We start from the raw sequence: 17,572 nt of genomic DNA, 5'->3' as shown, positions 1-17,572 counted from the left end.
AGTCGGAGTGGAGCTCTCTGCCCTTTACTGATCCAACCTCTGGCCCATCCATCTGGCCCATCAAGAGTCACTCTCATTTCATCAGTCCATAAAACCTTTGAAAAGTCAGTTTTAAGATATTTCTTGGCCCAGTCTTGACGTTTTATCTTATGTTTCTTATACAAAGGTGGTCGTTTTTCAGCCTTCCTTACCTTGGCCATGTCCCTGAGTATTGCACATCTTGTGCTTTTTGTTACTCCAATAACGTTGCAGCTCTGAAATATGGCAAAACTGGTGGCAAATGGCATCTTGGCAGCTTCACGCTTGATTTTCCTCAATTCATGGGCAGTTATTTTGCCCCTATTTTGCCCAACACGCTTCTTGCGACGCAGTAGGCTATTTGCCATGAAACGCTTGATTGTTCGGTGATCACGCTTCAAAAGTTTGGCAATTTCAAGACTACTGCATCCCTCTGCAAGACATCTCACAATTTTGGACTTTTCAGAGCCCGTCAAATCTCTCTTCTGACCCATTTTGCCAAAGGAAAGGAAGTTGCCTAATAATTAAGCACACCTTATATAGGGTTTTGATGTCATTAGACAACACCCCTCCTCATTACAGAGATGCACATCACCTGATTTACTTAATTGGTAGTTGGCTCTGAAGCCTGAACAGCTTGGTGTAGGACAACATGTATAAAAAGCATCATGTGATCAAAATACAACTTGCCTAATAATTCTGCACACAGTGTATCGGTGACATTAAAAAAGCAACTGAACACGTGGCAGCCATGCCAAGCACGTTGTGAGTCAAGATGGGCAGATCGATTTGCTGCACTCCGATCTGTAGGCCACATCAGTAGTCTCTGACCGCTGCACGGGAGCTTGGCAAATCCCTTATCTTCCACAATCTTTGGTGCGGCTTTTTATTAGTTGGGTTTGTGCCATGTCATCAGAACACCACGCTGCAATGATGACGTTGCCGCAGCCCTGACAAATCAATAGCTGCCCCAGGGATCATGGAAGGTAAGGGCTTTACAGAGCTCCCATGCAGCGGACAAAGATTACTGACCTGGTCGATGAACTGGAGTTACGTGAATCAATTCACCCATCTCTACTGACATGTCCAGCTTGGCTGCCACACGTTCAGTTGCTTTTTTAAGGTTACTGACAGACCAAGGAATACAACAGAACAGTACCGGTATCTGGAGACCATCACTGAAATGTGTGCAGATGAGAAAATCCCCCTGAAACCTCCAGCAAATGTGTCCCATTTGGAAGTCCCTGAACTCTGAGAACACGGACTGGATAGTAAAGACGGGGAAGGTCCAGACTATCTACTGCTTGCATCCAGATGTCAATGTATTCCTACATTTCTAGTAGTAATGAGAGAGGAACAGTGCACCACGGTCACAGCAATTTTGTGGCATTTATTTTTTATTTTTAGGGAAACACAATTATTTGTCTACAAGAGACAAATATGAAGCCCTTTTCAATTGCTGATTGCCTGGACTACTACCATAAACTTGTCTCCAGTGTGTGCTTCCAGTAATTGGCTGATGTTTCTCCTTTTTTCTCCCCTTCTCTGAAACAGGATGATTGTTGAATATAGTGCAATTGGCAACATTAAGTGGGACTGGAAAGTCGGTAAGTACTAGACTGCATGCCATACATCCAACCTCCATGTTCAGATCCGTGTTATGGCGCCAACTTCTTATAGTTAGAAAAGGAGTTGGGCAGAATATAATTGCATACTATGCTTTTCAAAGTACATACATTTTCATGTATGATCGCTGCAGGTCGCGAAGTTAAAATGCCAAGCATTCGGTAGTTAAATGGTTTGTCCCAAGCTTTTATTGAGCACCTATCCGTATGAAAAGGAGGCCGACCATTGGGAGTTGCTAATCGTGGGAGTCGGACCATTGGGACTCTCTCACCAATGCAGAGAATAAGGCTTTGTAAAGCCTTGTCTGAATGAAGCACAGATGCAGCATGAGCACCATTGCTCCATTCATTGTCTACGGGACAGTCACTGAGAAAATATCCAACACACAATCCCTGCATATGTTGCTGCTGTCAAACAGCCATGAGACATGCAGCAGCTGGGACTCGAACATATATTTCGAGCACGCCGAAGTCACTCGGTTAGCACTCGAGCATGACGGATAACTAACGTTATCTCCGAGTCCTCACTAATGGCAAGGAGATGTCATTCCAAAGACTTCTAGACATCCAAATAGTGATCATTCCTTCTATTAAATAATGTTGATTATAGAGACTCAGTTGGGTGGAAGTGGATTAAGATAGAAATAGGAAAAAGTAGTTTATAAACTGGTTCCACTAATTTACACCTGACCTAACAATATTTACAACTATTTCTTTTATATATATATATATATATATATATATATATATATATATATATATATATATATATATATAAACAGTGTATGTACAAGTGGATAAGATCAGCAGGCAAAAAAGATCATGGAGACCTAATTGCAATAAGTATATGATAATACCATAAAGCAATATAAAGAACGCACAACAAAATGTGTGCAATGACCTATACACTGATGACAGCATATTTTTTGGACTATAAGACGCACCGGACCATAAGATGCACCTAGGTTTTAAAGGAGGAAATTAGGAAAAAAAATTGAAGCAAAAAATGTGGTCAATTCTGTACTTAATATCCCTTATCCTGGTGTATATATGTGTGTGTATGTATATGTATATGTGTGTATATATATATATATATATATATATATATATATATATATATATATATATATATATATATATATATATATTATAATTATTATTATTGCGCCATTTATTCCATGGCGCTTTACATGTGAGGAGGGCGTATACATAATAAAAACAAGTACAATAATCTTAAACAATACAAGTCATAACTGGTACAGGAATATATATACATATAGTCCCCTCATCCCTATCCTGGTAAGAATGGTCCCCCTGATCCCGATCCTGGCAGGAATCATCACCCTCATCCCTATCCTAGTATGCAGGGCCCCCATCTCATCCTAGTATACATGGCCCCCATCCCTATCGTGGTATGCAGGGCCCCATCCCTATCGTGGTGTGCAGGACCTCATCCCTATCGTGTTGTGCAGGGCCCCATCCCTATCGTGTTGTGCAGGGCCCCATCCCTATCGTGGTATTCAAGGGCCCCATCCCTATCGCGGTATGCAAGGGCCCCATCCCTATCGTGGTATGCAAGGGCCCCATCCCTATCGTGGTATGCAAGGGCCCCATCCCTATCGTGGTATGCAAGGGCCCCATCCCTATCGCAGTATGCAAGGGCCTCATCCCTATCGCGGCATGCAAGGGCTCCATCCCTATCGTGGTATGCAAGGGCCTCATCCCTATCGCGGCATGCAAGGGCCCCGTCCCTATCGCAGTATGCAAGGGCCCCATCCCTATTGTGGTATGCAAGGGCCCCATCCCTATCGCAGTATGCAAGGGCCTCATCCCTATCGCGGCATGCAAGGGCTCCATCCCTATCGCAGTATGCAAGGGCCTCATCCGTATCGCGGCATGCAAGGGCCCCGTTCCTATCGTGGTATGCATGGCCCCCATCCCTGTTGTGGTATGCATGACCCCATCCCCATCCTGATATGCATGGCCTCTTCAGAAAACATTAAAAAAGCAAACCATTACACGTACCTTCCTGGCGCTCCCTCGCAGCGTCCTGCTCCGGTGCCAGCAGCTTCTTTATGCTTGTAAGCAGCATATGGCGGGGACGTCATGCTCTGCTCACAAGTAGAGCACAGCTGTCGGAATACTCACTGCTCTGCACGCCGGGACTGTGACCACAGAGAGCAGTGGGTTTTCAATGCTCTTCATTAGCGCACACAGTGTCAGCCGCCGGGGATCACGTATGCCGCTACTTAAGAAAAATGAATATTCACCTCTCTCCACGCTCATAGAGGTGAATATTCATTTCTCTTAAATAGCCGCACACGTGACTGCCCGGCAGGGAGGCTCTGGCTGACACTGTGCCCACTGCTTAAGAGCAATGAATACTCACTGCTCTCTGCACACACAGTCCTGGAGTGCAGAGCAGTGAGTATTCTGGCAGCTGCCCTTCGACTTGCGAACAGCGCATGACGTCCCTGCCATGTGCTGCTTACAGGCATAAAGCAGCTGCTGGCAACGGAGCAGGATGCTGCAAGGGAATGCCGGGAAGGTAAGTGTAATGTTTTTTTTTGTTTTGTTCTTTTGTTTTCTGATGGGGCCATGCATACCATGGGGCCATGCATACCAGGAGCGGCTTTGGGGGCTAATCATACCAGAATAAGGATGGGGCCATGCATACGAGGACTGCGATGGGGGCAAATGAGACCAGGATGCTATAGAGAAATGAATATTCATTGCCATCCACGCCCATGGGCTTGGAATGCAGCGAATATTAATTTATCTTTAGCAGCGGACACAGTAGTTAGCCGCCAGCTCCAACCTCCTGTGACCCTCTGCTCCGCTGATGCAGCTTCCCCACCTCCCCACCACAGCCAGAACCAGTAATGGCTTTGTATTTTATTTCCATTAGTTCCACTTTAAAAATAAAAAAAATACCAAATAAACTGTGTTGGCTACCTCCTACTTTGCTTGTTACACATACATCTCCACCTTCACTGGCACTCAGCCTCCTGGTTCAAGTTTTTTTTAATTATTTTATTTTAAGTCAGTGCCCTATCCCCATTTATAGAGGGGTGCAAGAACCTTTGTCCACCCCCTCACAACAGAACCCCTTTAAGTAATTTCCCTATCCACATTTGATTGCAGGGCAATTGTCCTGCTCTTACCCCCTTTTTGCTTCCTTTTGCAGCACCCTACCCCTTACTACCACCATTTTACAACACAAAATTTCAGGCGCCCATTGAAATTTATAAACTTCTTCTGTGGGGGTATTGTCCACCATGCTCTGTAGGTTAAATTTTAAAGGCCCCTCCCAAAAGAAGTTCGCATAATCGTCTCATCCAGACTAGTGCTGAAGGCCCTAATTCAGGCATGGTTGCCTGCTTTGAACAGTAATTTTTTTCAAAGTAAATGCTTGGGAATATGGGACCTACTAGGTTTTCAGCATTTGCAGTACACAAATCTGAAGTGTACATTTTTGGAACATTTGGAGGTATCATGCCCCATGCTCTGTGGCTGAAATTTAGTATAATCTTCTGTGAGGGTATTGTTCCCCATGCTCTGTGGGTGAAATTTAGTATAATCTTCTGTGAGGGTATTGTTCCCCATGCTCTGTGGGTGAAATTTGAATCCGTTTCTGTGGGACACTGTGCCTCATGGTCTGGGGGGAAGTTGGTAAGCTGTTTCTGTGGGGATACTCTCCCCCATTCTCTGGGGGTGATTTTTTTTAACTTGACTGGCAGTAACAAGCCTCAGTCTCTGTGGGGGCACTGTTTAATTATTTATTTTATTAATTTACTTCCTATTTTACCATGATTGCTATAGTGAAAGAACCCCTTTAAGTTATTTCCCTATCCACATTTGTTTGAAGGGCAATTTTCCTGCTTTTGCACCAAGTTTGCTTCCATTTTTAGCCCCTTGGCCCTTACTAAGACCATTTTCTAGCCATTTTACAGCTCTGTAGTTCGAATCCTCATTGACTTTTCTATGGGGTTCGGGGTCCCGGGTCAAGTTAGTGACCCAACCGGACATAGAAAAAAAAATTCTGCCCGGACACGGATATCCATGGGATCGCTCATCTCTATACCACAGTTGTCATTTTCTGTATCAGGTAGATCTTCCCACCGTTGCTGCAATTTTTTTTTTTCATCAGAGGCAAAATTTCTTGTTAAATAATTGTAAAAGCTGGATAGTGGATTACCTAGGCCCGTGACCTAACTTAGGCACTCTTAAGATGGTGAGATTTATAGATATCATCAGTCCTTAAACTGTCCTCTGAGTGCAGCCCGTAATTGATGATCTCCGAACAGTGAATAGTCAGGAAGATTTTAAGCTAGCTGTAACTGTGGGAATTTGCGAAGCATACTCCATTGTGCAATGTACGATAGAAAATAAATCCTTCGCAAAATTCATTATAATAATTAAACAGGGAAGCACCCATCCCCCTAATCTTTAGGTAAGTAGGGTTTCCATACTGGGGAATTATAGAAGAGGTATAGAAATTTGGAATGCAATTTCATATTTAGAAGGTTGACCCTTCCAACCAGAGTAAGAGAGAAGGGCCTCCCTCATTAGCGCCATCAAGGGTGTGAGATTATCCTCAAAAACTGGCTTCTCCCCACCTCGCTCCAGGTGATTGACAAGTCTCTCCGTTTGTGCACATGTTGCTGCAGTCCCTGGGCTCCTCTCATCTCTGCCTGTGGTTCCTGCCTGTTTCTTTGAATTGTTTTTGTGCAGCTAGGCTCGGATTCATCCTACCCGTGGTTTGGGCATCCCAAATCAACTGAAAGGTTCTCTTTAAAGGGAACCTGTCGCCAGGTTTGGCCAATAAGAGATTCGGCCATCACCTTTCAGGTCTGATATACAGCATTCTATAATGCTGTATATCTGGCCCCAAACCGTCCTGCAAGAGAAGAAGAAGAATAACTCACCTGCGGGGCAGTCCGGTCAGATGGGCGTCGCTGATCTTGGTCCGGCGCCTTCCTTCTTCTTGTGATGTCGCCCTCCTGCTTGCTTCATGTGGATGACGCTTCTCTTCGGCACCCCGCTTCTGCGCATGCGTACTTCTCTGCCCTGTTGACGGCAGAGCAAAGTACTGCAGTGCGCTGGTGCCGGGAAAGGTCAAAGGGCCTGCAGTACTTTGCTCTGCCCTTGATAGGACAGATAAGTACAACTGTGTGGATGACGAAGGGATGCGTCATCCACATGAAGGAAGCAGGAGGACGGGGATTGTAAGAAGATGGGAGGCCCCGGACCAAGACTAGAGACGCCCATCGGACCGGACCGCCCCACAGGTGAGCATAATAAAAGTTATTTTTCTTCTGCTACAGGTCGGGTTGGGGCAGATATACAGCATTATAGAGTGCTGTATATCAGTCCTGAAAGGTGATGGCAGTATCTGCTATCGGCCAAACGTGGTGACCGGTTCACTTTAATATCAGTAGTCTTACCAGGCAGCTTGACTGGTCTCCATCTAAAATTTCAGCGAGAACTCCATTATTCCTAGAATCCAGAAACAGTGACTAAATCTTAAACGTGTAGAAGCTTCAAGACTAGTAGGGTTTCTTGTAAAACCAGTGTGTGTAGGCCAGTGTGTAGGATAGAATTACCGCATGTATAGCTTATGTAACTTGGGGGTCAAAGGAAAAAACAAAAATCTACATTTTGTATGTACCACTCTTAGTTTCAAAACTTTTTTTTAAGGTTGAAAGCAATCATAATTCCATCGTGTTCAACCTATAAAAGACCTTTATCAATAAAAAAAAACAGTCAATCTGCATGGATTTGATATTGGGGAGGGGACATGATGGTGTCAGTCACATTTTCAGTTGCGTCGCCATCTAGAAAGGCTGCACTGGAAATGAGATGGCCTCCCAAATATGTTGCTAAGTTATCATCCATTTAGGCAGGTCTAGGTATATAAGGACTATAAGGTATATGAGGACTATAAGTATATAAGGTCTGCCTAATCAAAAGAAATGATGCTCAGAATACATGTTTCTTTTTAGTATAATCGGATGACAAGCTTTTATATTCTTTACCTAGTTGTTCTGAGGGCAGGTGCAGACAATCGTGTTTTTGATGAGTGCGAATCGGCAAAACATTGGATGATACTCGGACCAATGTTATCCAATGGGGCCATGCACATGTCTGATTTTTGTTAAACGGACAGTGTGTCTCCGAGGAAAAAATTGTTGCTCCTATCATCCCACTATATAAGTGCAGGTGAAAACTGAGCTTATACAAGAGCCTTGATAAAGTCCCATTGTGATGGTCATTTCATTGAAGGACGCACTGTTTGTCGGAACTTCCACCTACTTCCATATTGAGTCATAACGTCAATGTTTTTGCTTGTGTTCCAGGTGTGCTGTTTGCTGTTTTTGCTCTTTGCATGTTCGGACTGTACAGCGTGATGCCTATTGTGATAAGAGTCACCAGCGCCACTTCTGTTAACCTGGGTATCCTGACCGCTGATCTCTACAGCCTCTTCTTTGGCCTCTTTTTATTTGGGTACAATGTAAGAACAACCTCTGACAAAAGTTCATTATTTTCATCTTCTTTAAATGTCTCTTCTTCCTATTGTAACTTCTCTGATTGTAGGTAGTGATATGGGCTTTGTGTCGGAAAAAGAAAACCTGTGTAAAGCTCGGCAGTTGTAATCTCAAGGTGGCCAAATTTTTTAGATGGCTCTTGGCCCACTTATTTGGCAGCCAGGTGTTTTTCTTGGTCACACCATACACATGCTTGCTGGGATTAAAAAAAAAAAGGGTAGTTAGCTGCCGAAAGCCTTGTCTCCTGTGAAAAGTGAAAGAATCTGTCATGTTGTCATCAACATGCCTGACCGGCATCAGCCATCGGAAAGTAGTCAGGTCTAGAAAACCCTAAAGCCTTCTGTACTCATTAGATAGTTGTTAGCCAAACGTTTAGCCAACCGCCATTTCACCAATCTCGTCCATACACTGGAGCGCTTGGCTTGATAGAACTGATGTCGAAATTCCCTGTTGGCAGCTTGTCTCCGAGAAAACTATAGGATCTGCTTTTGGAAATCCAATGAGCCAGATCCTTCTTTTCTCCGATATCTTCTGTTGGGCAGTTTCTGTACATATTACACTGTCAGTTGATTCTGCCAATATGGGTGGGATTTTCTGAAATTCTTACTAATGGGAAGACATCCTGATAACAGTATAAAAAAGCCATACTTTTCTCCAGAATCTGCCTTTTTCTCCTACGCTTGCACTTCATTAGTCTCCATCGGACCGGAAATAACATTCTGACCCTGCAGTCAATCGGTGGCCTCAGCAGTCAGGTTGTAATGCCAACACTTCTAGTCCGGTGGAGTCCAGCTGCGGTAAACATAACTTTTATTGGGATGATGTCCCATTGTTAAGTTTTAATGACAGAAAGCCACTTTATGGAAGGCTTTCATTGGAAGATACAAGGATCTACCAAAAAGTGACTCGTATTTTTATATACGTCCATCATATTCTATACTAGAGCTAATGTGCCAAAGGTGTTTAAGAAGATAAAATGCAATTTCAGATGAACAGATCCTGCATGTCATTGTGGTTGTCAGGATTGTTAATTTGCCAGTTTTTCTTTTAATCAAGATATCTACCTAAGAAAATCAGTAGATCAAAATTTATGGTAATTCAGCTCCACTTTCTAAATACTATAAAAGTAGCAAGTCTAAAGTGTATCTCATGTTAAGGGCATGTGATATGTCCTTGCATTACATGGACTGACCATTGATTGTTGACAAGCATTGCATAATTCTATGTTTTCCCTGTGGAGGCGCTGCAAGATCATTGAACGGTTACTCCTTGCTACCTTCTCAGATTGTAGGTGGGAATTTGGATAGTAGGACATAATGGGATCGTTTTTTCTCAACTTCTCAAAAAAAAAAAAAAAGTGTCAAAAGCATCCAATATTTCCAAGAAAATGGTGACATATGCCTGTACTTTCAACAATAGTAGGAATGTACTTTTCAATGTATATTTTCTGAGAAGTCTCCTTCCTTCATCGTTTATAAGACATTTCTTCCCCTACCTCTTGTCATCCTCTCTGGGGGGGGGGCTGGGAAGATGCACATATCCATCTTGGTCAGATAAGACAATCTGCACACTCACTGTGGTGTCCTTATACTCTGTGGATAGAGGAGCAGAAAGAGGAAACAGGCAGAGGAAAAAATACAAAGATCAGGGTGAAACATCTAACCAAACAGATACCTCAGCCCAGAGCTGATTCACAACCAGAGAGCTCAACTTTTCCGTGTAGTTTCCTTCATCCTGCGGCAGCTTGTCTTTTTGTGCTACACAATGAATGAAGAGCAGGAATCCCTCTCTGCATGCTGAGATCACTGAAGAGCAGGAATCCCTCTCTGCGTGCTGAGATCACTGCTGCTAGTATTCTCTCACCAGCTCAGAGTGGATTATAAATTGAGAGTGAGCCTATAGACTGGAAAATGTAGGATAGGAGTCATATAACGGCCAAATATGTTATTCCTATGTGCTCACAGCTTATTCTGCAAAGTTTTTTGAAACGAAGATTACCCTTTAAGAGTGTGAAAATGCGGGCGAGTCTAAAAATGTTTTTCTTTGTTTGTTTTTTTTTTTAGTTTTCTGTTCTCTACATCCTAGCATTTGTTGTGATCATGGTGGGATTCATTATGTACTGCAGTACAGCAACTTATCGTATGGAGCCTACGCCAGCACAGACTAGTGGAGGCTTGGAGAATAGCGCTATGAAGGATGACGAGACGCCTGCGGAGCCGGCCACGCCCCTGCAGTACATGCCTGAGGAGATATCCCGAGATTGAACACATTGCCTTTGCCTTTTTTTATATAAAATGAAGAAACTATATTTTATCCATTTTTTTTTATTTTTTTAAGAAATTTTATTTTACTTTTTTTTTTTGACCAATATATGCCACATTCAGGTTCCTACGCCCAGTTTGCCAGCTTTTTGCCTTGCACACCTGTTTATAAGGAAGCTGCTATGCGCACCAGTTACACTCTAAACCTAGAACACGTGGAAATCTGTTTTTAGTTTTTGGTGACTTTTACCTTTTTATATATATATAAATAAATACATTTTTATAATTGTTAATTTTGCATTGACAACTTTTTAACTCAGTTTGACTATAGAAATGTAAAAATATCCAGTTGTTACAAATTCGGAAAATGAACGACTGATAAGGACACAGTTTTTTTTGTTTTTGTTTTGTTTTTTAAATGTAATATTTGTAATTTACTATTACAGAAATATGTCTGACTTAAGAGAATTCTTTAAAACAATTTTAAAGTAGTTAATGACTCTGAATTAATGGCCTTAGGTTGCTGCCTAAATTTAAAAAAATACATGTACTTGACTCCTGGACTGAGACCTCTCCTCCACTTTTAAGTCATGTGTCCTCTGCTGGACTCTTGACATAAACAATATTTTAGGACTGCTGCAGCCAATCAGGGAGGTATGTATAGATTTTCTTTAATTTAAGCAGCATCTTGGGGCCATTAATATGGGATTATCCAGTAGCAGACAATCCCTTTTAATAATCCCAAAGATCCCAACAAAATGACACTCTCTGGAGGATCCAACATGTTCATGCAGTAGACAGACCTTCCATGGATTTCGGTGAGAATGGTGTAATTCTCAATTTCCCCTCCAGGAGCGCTGCAGAATAATCGAGCAATTGCTCTGTTATTCCCAAACAGAATTGAGCTGAATTCTGTGGTTTCACCAGCATTGCTACCTGTTACTAGCTTATTTAGGGTTGACTTTCTGAAGACCAGATTGCCAGAAGCAAATGGATTGATCGTAAAGAGCCAGACACAGGGATATTTTTATGCTCTTTTTTTTTTTTTTTTTTTATTATAGACATTTTGTCCCATGTTAATAATTACTGTATTTATTAATTGTGCTGCAGTTTGATTTTATCTGCACTGTTTTTAGAACCTCAAGTTTGTAATTGTAAAAAAAAAAAATATTGGTATTTATTAGAGTTTATATTCCTTTTTAAATCTCTTAAACCTTGCATTGTTTTTTGTTTTTTTTTTAGAAAAAGTACCTGATCTAGGATTAACATGCTGTTTTGCTAAGAGGTGCCTTATATCTAGAGATTTTAGGGATTTTTTAGATTAAAAGGATTTGGTCTAACCCCATAACTGTAGTATAAACCTGCAGTCATGTGTCCAGCCGCCCCCTTTTCTTGCTACCCATAGCCACTAGGACAATAGTAGTAAAACTGCAAATGACTGCAGGGTCAGCCTTTTGTTTGAGTCTGCATGGGTGTTAGTCTAATAAAAATATCCTATTTGAGTACAGTTTTTTTTTAATTTTTTTACTGAAGTGTGTGATTCATCTGCATAACCTGCGAAGACCAACTTTCAAATGCTGTACAGTTCACAAAGGATCATAAAAATATTGGCACGCGAATCTCATAGATGGCAGAGCTATTTGTATATTTTTGATTCTTACTATTGGGTTTTTGGGGGTTTGTTGTTCTTCTATTTTCCCACCAAGATAACTTCCAGCTCCAAAGCAATAGGTGGCGGATCAAACAGCCAATGAGAATACAGCATGATGGCACTAGAACAACTTTGAATTATGTGCTTGGAAGAGGACATGGTACCAATGAATGACATACATACCTTGGTTCTAGTGAGGTCCGTGCTGTGGGTTATCAGCCAAAATATGTAACATGTCTGAATGAGGCCTAGCCAAATGTCATGATACTGGCAATGTATTAAGACACTAAATGCCTATGACCATTATATTTGTTTTATCTGTACAAAGTAACAAAAAAAAGTTATTTAAAATAGCTGTAAAATAAATTTCATATGTTTATAAAATTAATTGAAATGTTTTGTTTTTTTATGTTCTTTTATGTGAAGATCTCCTCGCGTAAGGACTTGTATACTGGGATAAACTGGGTAAATACTTGTTTCGCCTCTAATGTTGGTTTCATATATAGGTGCTTCTCACCAAATTTAGAATATCATCAAAAAGTTAATTTACTTCAGTTCTTCAATACAAAAAGTGGAACTCGTATATTATATAGAGTCATTACAAACTGTGATCTAGTTCAAGTGTTTATTTCTGTTAATGTTGATGATTATGCCTTACAGCCAATGAAAACCCAACAGTCATTATCTTAGTAAATTAGAATAATTAACAAAAACACCTGCAAAGGCTTCCTAAGCGTTTAAAAAGGTCCCTTAGTCTGTTTCAGTAGCTCCACAATCATGGCAAAGACTGCTGACTTGACAGATGTAGAGTAGGCAGTCATTGACACATTCCACAAGGAGGGTAAGCCACAAAACGTCATTGCTAAAGAAGCTGGCTGTTCACAGAGTGCTGCATCCAAGCATGTTAATGGAAAGTTGAGTGGAAGGAAAAAGGTGTGGTAGAAAAAGGTGCACAAGCAACTGGGATAACCGCAGCTTTGAAAGGATTAAGAGGCCATTCAAAAATTTGGGGGAGATTCACTAGGAGTGGACTGCTGCTGGAGTCATTGCTTCAAGAGCCACAACACACAGACGTATCCAGGACATGGGCTACAAGTGTCACATTCCTTGTGTCAAGCCACTCATGACCAATAGACAATGTCAGAAGTGTCTTACCTGGGCCAAGGAGAAAAAGAACTGGACTGTTGCTCAGTGGTCCAAGGTGTTGTTTTCAGATGAAAGTTAATTTTTCACTTCATTTGGAAATCAAGGTCCCAGAGTCTGGAGGAAGAATGGAGAGACGCACAATCCAAGCTGCTTGAGGTCTAGTGTGAAGTATCCACAATCGGTGATGGTTTGGGGAGCCATGTCATCTGCTGATATAAGTACACTGTGTTTTATCAAGACCAAAGTCAGCACAGCCATCTACCAGAAAATTTTACAGCACTTCATGCTTCCCTCTGCCAACAAATGTTTTGGAGATTGAAGTTTCATTCTCCAGCAGAACTTGGCACCTGTGCACACTGCCAAAAGTACCAATACCTGGTTTACAACAGTATCACTGTGCTTGATTGGCCAGCAAAGTCTCCTGACATTAACCCCATAGAGAATCTATGGGGTATTGTCAAGAGGAAGATGAGACACCAGACCCAACAATGCAGACGAGCTGAAGGCTGCTATCAAACCAACCTGGGCTTCCATAACAGCTCCGCAGTGCCACAGGCTGATCGCCTCGATGCCACGCCGCATTAATGCAGTAATTGATGCAAAAGGAGACCCGACCAAGTATTGAGTGCATTTACTGAACATACATTTCAGTAGGCCAACATTTCAGATTTTTTCAAGCTGGTGTTATAAAGTATTCTAATTTACTGAGATAATGACTTTTGGGTTTTCATTGGCTGTAAGCCATAATCATCAACATTAACAGAAATAAACACTTGAAATAGATCACTCTGTTTATAATGACTTTCATGTTTGGGAAACGCAGCAACTAGCACATTAGTGTGGTTTATCTATATATACTGTGCAGTTTTTTTCCACTCAATTATGGATTCTCGCGTGGCTAAATTAGCCTCAGTGTTTGATAACACAGATGGTATTTCTGCACCACCTAGTGAGCTGAAAGATCTCTTTTCGAAATTAGAGAAATTTTCTCAGCAAGAAATACGTACCTGGTGGGACCATAATACTCTAAAAAAAATATGTTGAAAAAGAAATGGTTCCCAGGGGTCTGCGTATGAAAAAATCTCCAACCTATATTTTTTCTGAAAAATTTCTCTCTGAATGGAATATGATTCTTTCACAATGCTCGCTAAAACTTATGAGTTTGATCATTTCATATGAAGAAATAAAACTTCACCAACTCAAGGTGGACATTGACAACACTAATAATGAACTTTCTAAATACACAGACCAGCCTGATTTTGATATGCTCTCTAAAAAGATGACTGATCACTTAAAAACTATGGAGGACTCCATTATAAAAATGAAAAAATCTAAGTTCAACAGAGACTCTTTTGATTATTAAAAATGACAGTGTATTCATGGAAAAAACGGATTGATAATACACCCAAGCCTATCCTCAGAAATCAACCTCAGTGGCATCAATGTGAACATACACGTAGAAAATCTGTGTCTTTTTCTTCATCGGAGTACAACCATCGGATTGTGAAACAGATGCGTCTTTTTCCGCTGCAGATGCCAGACATGCCCACAGCACTACAATGTCAAAAAACGCAGGAGGAGGAGGGGGGGTAGGAGAGCCCGCAAGAGACGAATGGAGAAGATATCCCAGGAGGGAAAGGAAACGCAGATATCAACACTAAGTCAGCACCTGGATAGTGTTATAATTTTAACTCCCACTATTCTATCTTCTACACAAATTGAAATATTAGCCAAAGGCTTAAACTTTGTTCCAACTGGCAACTTCAATTTATTTGAGACTATCAAAGATGTAAATAAATGTACTCGTCTCCTTACGGTCAAAAGACATTTTTTCTCAGACAACCAAAATGACCCCAATCCTGGTAGTAAAAGATCATATTGTACCAGGGAAAATAATGCATTCCTTTCCTTTATGGAAAAATGCACGTTACTGACTTTAACCTCTCTTCAAGAGGAAAATTCTGATGAGGGCAAAATAAAGGATGGAGATGTGCAGGTGCTTTAATCTAATCCGGCATATTATTCCCTTCAATCAAGGGTTCCTGCTTTAGATCTTTTTCAGACTTTAGTCGAACAGGATCTGAAAAAATTACATGTTGAAACTCGGAATGCTAATTATCGGAGTAATTTGAGTAAAGATCAATCTCAGGCCGTTAGAGATTTACAACGTAACTATAATCTGACAGTCCGTCAGTCGGACAAAGGGGGTTGTATAGTAGTCATAGATACTGCTTTGTATTGCAAATTGATAATATCTATTATACAGGATACCAGCACATACACTTCTTTAAGATCTGACCCTGCATTGTCTTTCAGATATGACATGACTGATATACTTAAAGCACAGAGACTGGGAGTCATTAACAACAAGATTTACAAATGGCTACTTCCTGAACATCCTATTATTCCCATTTTTCATGGGCTCCCAAAAACACACAAAAACACTTTCCCTCCACCTCTGCTACCTATAATTTCTGGGATGGGTTCTTTAAATGAAAACCTTAGTCATCTGATTGACGAGTACCTCCAGCCTTTGATTTCAAGAATTCCAGGATATCTTAAAGATACTTCATCAGTTTTGAAGGTTTTTGATACTTTCCAATGGTGTCATAATTATTCTTTCGTAACTTGTGATGTCACAAATTTATATTCATGTATCCCCCATTCTTTGGCGATGACAGCAATTGAATATCACCTAAATAAGTACAGTAGTTACTCAGATTCATTGAAATGGTTTATTCTTGCGTCTTTACATTATTTACTAAAGCACAACTTTTTTATGTTTCAAAATTAGTACTATATTCAGACCATGGGTGCTCCTATGGGGTCTAAGTTCTCTCCATCTTTAGCAATTTTATTTATGGCATGGTGGGAAGAAATGTATATATTCACAGATGACAATCCATTTCTCCCATGCCTTAATTGGTATGGGAGATTTGTGGATGATATTTTGCTAATTTGGCAGGGGGAAGTAACTAAATTTTATGATTTCATGTCCCCTCGTCACACCATTCATGCCATTCCTAGGGGGAGCTCACTAGAGCGAGAAGAATTTGCTCCAGTGAAGAAAATTTCCATAAGGAAAGTCGCATTATTTCTAATAGATTACTTGACAGAGGATACAAACAATCCAACATTAAGCATGCACTCAGATATGTTTCTAAAATTCCACGTGCCAATTGTATTCTGAAAATGAGAGTGCAAATGCCGCTTCTGAAACGCAGATCACTTTTTCTACTGCTTACCGCAGTCAGTATAACAAAATCAGACAGATCATTCTTAAATATCTTCCTGTAGTCAACCAAGATAAATCTTTATGCGCAATTCTTCAGAATGGATGCAGGGTAGTGGCTAAAAGAGGTTGCACACTGGGGAATGTTTTTTATCTACGGGTACACCCGAAAAAACTCCCACATCATGGCTATCAGTGAAGGGTTTTTTCAAATGTTCTGGCAATAGATGCAATGTCTGCCAATTTGCAGACAACAAAAGAACTTCTTTTTCCTCAAATCATAATGTTACCTATAATATAAAGTCATTTATCAACTGTGACTCTGATCATGTTATATACTGCATAAAATGTAAGGCTTGCAATATTTGCTATATAGGTTATACCACAAGGAAAATTAAAAAAAGAATTTCGGAACATATAGTGAATATAAAAAATAACAATCTAGGTTACTCTAGGGCTACAAAACATTTTATTTCTGTGCACAAAGGTGACCTATCAGTTTTGGGTTTTTTTGGGTATTAAAAGGGTTAGTCAGTCACCTAGAGGTGGAGATTGGAGGAAGCAATTGGCTCTGCGGGAAGCTTTTTGGATTCTAACTTTAGACACCAAATATCCACACGGTATGAATTATAAGAACGATCTTTTTTATATATATTGAACTGATAAACAGATCTTGTGGCAATTTAAAATATATATTTATGTAATTTCAATATATTTGGAGAAAAATAAGATAAAGTTCTGTTATGTGTGTTTAGCTGCAGCTTTTTTCAATGTAATTGATTGCTATGTCTGTGATTGGTTCCCTGTTATATATAAACCTGTTTATCCATGTTGTGTTAGTTCCTATGACTAAGGGCGCCGTGGTGCGCCAGAAACGTGTCAGGCAAAGAGGGTCTTTCTCTCTTTTTTTAAAAATTGTTTTTTAAAATGTTCTAATAAATTTTGGCTATTTTACTTACACTGGATGGACGTGCTGGATATTCCCACTTCTCTTTTCTTCTGTTTATAATGACTCTATATAACATGAGTTTCACTTTTTGTATTTAAGAACTGAAATAAATTAACTTTTTGATGAGAAGCACCTGCATATG

The 17,572-nt window shown here is 40.6% G+C and overlaps 1 protein-coding gene across 2 annotated transcripts in view; it reads left to right on the top strand.

Moving 5' to 3' along the window:
- SLC35F2 (solute carrier family 35 member F2) overlaps positions 1-12,500 on the top strand; it is an 81,830-nt gene extending 69,330 nt beyond the window's left edge. Inside the window, exons 6-8 of one of the 2 annotated variants that reach the window (XM_077298419.1) lie at positions 1,573-1,625; positions 8,003-8,157; positions 10,255-12,500. In XM_077298419.1, coding sequence (XP_077154534.1) covers positions 1,573-1,625; positions 8,003-8,157; positions 10,255-10,455 — 409 coding nt within the window. In that variant the 3' untranslated portion in view covers positions 10,456-12,500. The remainder of the gene's footprint in view (positions 1-1,572; positions 1,626-8,002; positions 8,158-10,254) is intronic. The other variant, XM_077298417.1, reaches the window with a different exon arrangement.
- The last annotated feature ends 5,072 nt before the right edge of the window (positions 12,501-17,572 follow it).

The sequence above is a fragment of the Ranitomeya variabilis genome, chromosome 3 (genome assembly GCF_051348905.1).
Source record: "Ranitomeya variabilis isolate aRanVar5 chromosome 3, aRanVar5.hap1, whole genome shotgun sequence".
NCBI lineage: Eukaryota > Metazoa > Chordata > Amphibia > Anura > Dendrobatidae > Ranitomeya > Ranitomeya variabilis.
This window is presented reverse-complemented; position numbering and strand designations above follow the sequence as displayed.